Source organism: Vidua macroura, chromosome 10, assembly GCF_024509145.1.
Source record: "Vidua macroura isolate BioBank_ID:100142 chromosome 10, ASM2450914v1, whole genome shotgun sequence".
Lineage (NCBI taxonomy): Eukaryota > Metazoa > Chordata > Aves > Passeriformes > Viduidae > Vidua > Vidua macroura.
Genome location: NC_071580.1, coordinates 9,775,759 through 9,780,045, shown reverse-complemented (window position 1 = coordinate 9,780,045; position 4,287 = coordinate 9,775,759). Strand labels below are relative to the sequence as shown.

General features: G+C 46.7%; 1 protein-coding gene across 3 annotated transcripts; it reads left to right on the top strand.

Annotated features, from left to right (window-relative positions):
• The first annotated feature begins 529 nt into the window (after window positions 1-529).
• Window positions 530-3,451, top strand: LOC128812019 (uncharacterized). 3 transcript variants are annotated; one of them, XM_053986118.1, is made up of 3 exons: window positions 530-583; window positions 1,493-2,080; window positions 2,552-2,695. In XM_053986118.1, exons 2-3 carry the CDS (start codon window positions 1,522-1,524, stop codon window positions 2,656-2,658), a joined length of 666 nt encoding a protein of 221 aa, XP_053842093.1. In that variant the 5' UTR covers window positions 530-583; window positions 1,493-1,521; the 3' UTR covers window positions 2,659-2,695. The 3 variants fall into 3 exon arrangements, with proteins under 3 accessions (XP_053842093.1, XP_053842094.1, XP_053842095.1); XM_053986119.1 differs by having other exon boundaries at window positions 540-583; window positions 1,291-2,080; window positions 2,552-3,450; XM_053986120.1 differs by lacking the exon at window positions 530-583 and adding an exon at window positions 603-808 and having other exon boundaries at window positions 2,552-3,451.
• Window positions 3,452-4,287: the final 836 nt, after the last annotated feature.

The following is a 4,287-nucleotide window of genomic DNA, read 5'->3' as shown; positions in this document are numbered from 1 at the left end:
CTTTTGTATATTTCTGGTTTTATTGCCTCCAAAAATTTTGAGAGACTCTTTCTCACTAGTGTATCAGAGCTGACAGCACAGACGGAGACACTAAATCCTGGCAGGTGCAAAGCCTCTCTCACATCAGTAGTTCTGGTAGAATCCCTGATAATGAGCCCTCATGTACCTGGGCACTACACGTGTGCCTGTAGTGTCTGCTTTGTGTAAATAATTTAAACACATTTTCATTGCATGGCTCTGTGGTGCCCAGGTGTTAACGCTGTTTTCTTGGCCAGCCTTATCCCAGCATGTCATGTGGGACATTGAGCATCTTCACAGCACTTCCATAGTTCTTTTAGTTTTGCTGAACAATAAGGTGGTGAAAAATGAATTTACAGTCGTGAAGTGCAAGGCTCAGTTTCTTATCTCTGAAAATCCCCCCAAAATACTGGGTAGTTTAAAGGGAGGTTTGAGGCAGATACAGGTTGTCATGGTTGCTGCTGATGTCACAGTCCCAAAATGACGTGTGGATATCCTGTGAGAGCAGTTCCACATACACCAAGTAGTTCCATCATTTTCAATGCATCCCTAGTCAGTCAGGCAGGTGAGTCTGTTGGCTCAACCACACCCTGAGCCCACTCCAGCACAGTCCCTCCTTCCCAGGGCATGGGAGCTTCCTTCTCCCTGCCTGGCCCTGCTGCCAGTGTGTGTCATGGAGCCCTCTGAGCTCTTGGCTTTGCAATTCTCCTGCAGTGGGCTGGTATTTCACAGCTAATCCTCTTCCTTCTGAAAGAGGTGGAGTAGATGTCTGTGCAGAATACACTGTTGGGTAAATCAAAACTTTACTTTGAATTGGAATTTAAAAACTTGACCCAACTGCTCAGCTCTGGTATAGAAATTATTTTGCTGGACTTAAAGACCTAAGCTTGCTGCCAGTGCTGACCTTCAGAGCAGGAGAGCCTTTGCCATGGAAAACTGCATTTTTTCAACATGTGTAGAGAAATTGCAGCTTATGGGATATTGGGCCAGGTCAGGTAGGGCTTTTAGTCTTCCACAACTACCAGTAGGTTGGACACATTGGATTCAAAAAAGGATGGATGGGATTTCCAGCTTTAGGCATTATGGAGGAAGGAGGAGGAAATATAATGAGCAAAGTGAATTGTAACAACAGGTTTGTAGGCCTGTGGTCACTATCATATAGTTGGTTTTGCTGATGAGAAGGTAGTAAGTCCTTTTGAGTTTGATACAAGATGCCCAAAAATACGTAATCGTCCCTTCTTTTTCCCCTCTCATTTCTTTCTATTGTACCAGACTGCCAAGGTACAAAGCCTTTTTCTGGGAGGTCCAACCCCAAAAAGCACATGGCTGCAGTTTGTGAATCTTTGTATCAAAGCTGCTATTTTCACATTCATTTGGTCCCATCCAACCCAGCATTGACTGCTCAGAGCAGAAGGTGTTGCCTGTTTTGAGCCTGTGCTATTGCCTTTGCTACTTCCACTCCTTTCCCTAGCAGCACGGTAAACTGACCTGTGAGAGGAACCTATGGCATCAAAGGAGCCAGCCTCCTTCGTGGACAGAACCACCTGGGATTTCCTCAACCTACTGGACATGCTGGGGAGCCGGAATGGACGGGTGGGTGTGATGGAGGTGGACCATGCTGAGTCAAGAGCTCCCTCATTGCTGGTGGATTTTACCAGGGACCTGTGTGGCACAGGGGACATCAAGCACAAACCACAGCAGGAAGAGAATGACGGAAAGGAAGAGGAGGACCTGGCTCCTCCACATCTGATTTTTATGCTATGGCAAGCCAGTGTGTTGAAAAGGCTCATGCAGTGGGATCACCTGGAGGAAGCTGTGCGGGATGTGAGGAGCCTCCTCCCCTGCCTGCCAGATGTGCTGGTGCTTGTGATGATCCGTCCTGACTCCCAGGAGCAGCTGGACCAGGCAGTGAGAGCCCTGAGGAGAATGCAGTGCGTGCTGGATGGGGCCCTGCAACTGACTGTAGAGACTGCAATTTACAGCCCAGGCCAGCCTGGAGGTGTCCTGGAGGCAAAGAGAGCTGCCTGTAGGGCACTGAGAGAAGTCTTGAACTGCCATGAAGGTAACCGGGTAACACAGCTAGACACAGGGGTGAGGGACACAAAAACAAACTCAGGGCCGAACCTGAGGGACAGTGTAGATGCAAGTGGTGCTTGTTGACTGGATTCAGATGCAAGAGGGAAGACAAGCTGGACCTTGCAGGCAACATGAGCCAGAAATGAGGATGAGGGTTTACATGCTGGGATGGGGATGGACAATATGTCCAAGCTAAGTGTGTTCCCTCTTCCAAGTCAGATGGTGTTGGGTCTACCTTGCCCCAAAACACACATGGCAGTGGAAATGCTGCTCACTGTAAGAGCTGCAGTTCTGACTCCCTGCTGGAGCTTTCTGTGATGATGTTAACTGCTCCACAGCCTCACTGACCCTGAGTTCTTCACTGGAGGGATGTTCCAACCCTTTTGGGTGGCCACAGGCTTTAGCTTTGAAAGAATGGTGTCAGGTGTTCTTCTATCATTTGTGTTTCTTCCCCTAGAAGTCGACTCCCAGGAGCCATTTGTTATTTCACTCCCAGAGCTCAGATACTGCCGAGTTCTGCCTGAACGTAGGCAAGAGAAGATATCAAAGACAGATGGAGAATGAACTTCCTTGGGCAGCTGAATCTGTCAGGTTGGTTTTAGCACTGTCCTGCTGGATGTCCCTTTGCAGAACACTTCCTTCCTGCTGACGTGCTTGTCTGTCCAGACCTTCAGCATGGCTGCGATTCAGTACATGGCTGCTACCAGAAGGGGACAGTGTGCCCTCAGCATCACACTGTCCATGCCACAAAGCTCGGAGTTCTTTGCTGCATTGGCTCAACAATCTGCCCCAGGAAACTTTTATCAAAAATCACTGTGTTTCTGCTTTGCATTAAATGCCTTGCTTGATTATCAAAATGTCCCTAAGAAACCTGTCCCTAAGAAAGCTGTCAGCAGAGAGGGAATCAGAGCAGGCCAGAAACCTCTAGATTTTGAACTGTCCCAAAACTGAAACAGTGAGGGAAACTCAAGACTAAGGCCTCAGACCGTGTTTTCCTAGGAGAGCCTGGATGCAGGAGTCTTTGGTCCATGGTTCTCATGAGGAACAAAGCTCCTGAAACTCTCCAGGGTTCTTTGTAGCAGGGAGTTGACCTTACATACAAGTGTGTGCACATCCAGCAGATTGAGTTTCTGGGATGGGTTATTTTGGATGGGAGGAACTGTGGGAACAGTAGAATATTTTTAAGTCCAATTACCCACATAATAGCTGAACTTATTTCCCATCCTCTCTGGGCATGGCAAAGCACTATAGATAGCTGCACTTTTTTGCATTGGGAGTTTATATGTATTTTTTCTCTGGTGTTTTTTGTAGATTTTTTTGTCATCCTAAGATCTTCATTATCATCAAAAAAAAAGGATTAAAAACCTGATATTTATCTTATTTCTCTGTGTCTGTGTGTATCTATAAGCTTTAAAGCTTATACCTAAGACTGCAAAACCTGCTGAAGCTGCAGGTTTGTGCAGTATGGTACAGAAGGAGTGGGATTTGAGGGCAGTACAGATCCTTTATACAATGTTTATCAGAGAAAGGATTCTCCAGGGTATTTTTCAAATTCAGATTCTTTCCAGATACTTAAGGATGTGGCTTTATGAAGCAAAACAACCTTGCTGTAAGTGTTTGGGTGGTGCTGGTGCTTGGCAGACTTTTGGATGAGGTGACCCAGTTGCTCTGTTGTGGAAGAGACTTATCACGAGCATTACCACAAGATGAATTCTGCCTTTCATTACTGAGGACACTGTTTTTTGGTCAAACTAATGAAGAAATAGTTCCCTTGAGTCAAAGCAAGACATGTACGTGTTCAGGCTGTTTATGAGTGAAGAAAGTTTGGCTTTAAAATATCAGGACATTAGGACATCCTTAAAGCAAGAAGCCACAATGAGGTCCTGTGTCTCTATTATTTCCTGTAGCATCTGAAACACACAGATAACCACCCAAATCCAGGCATAGTACATGCAGCTCTCAAGTTTCTCCTCTGGCATCATGTTTGTACTTTGTCCAGGCACTTCTGTGCAGGGTGATATGGGGCACTGTCAAGATGAAAGAGGAAAGAAACTCTGAGATGTGGCTGAAATCCTGGCCAGAGCTTGGGAGCACAGGAATGCCCTGCAAGGCCACGTGATATAGCCACAGGAATGTGTGGCTGGGACAACGAGGAGTGCGGTCACCCACAGAGCTGAGGAGGAGAGGAGGTAG

What these genes read in the sequence shown, in the direction of transcription:
- LOC128812019 (XM_053986120.1), top strand. Translation starts at nt 1,522, where the DNA reads ATGGCATCAAAGGAGCCAGCCTCCTTCGTGGACAGAACCACCTGGGAT. An exon ending in AGTCTTGAACTGCCATGAAG is followed by an intron (nt 2,081 to 2,551) that starts GTAACCGGGTAA and finishes TTCTTCCCCTAG; the next exon opens with AAGTCGACTCCCAGGAGCCA.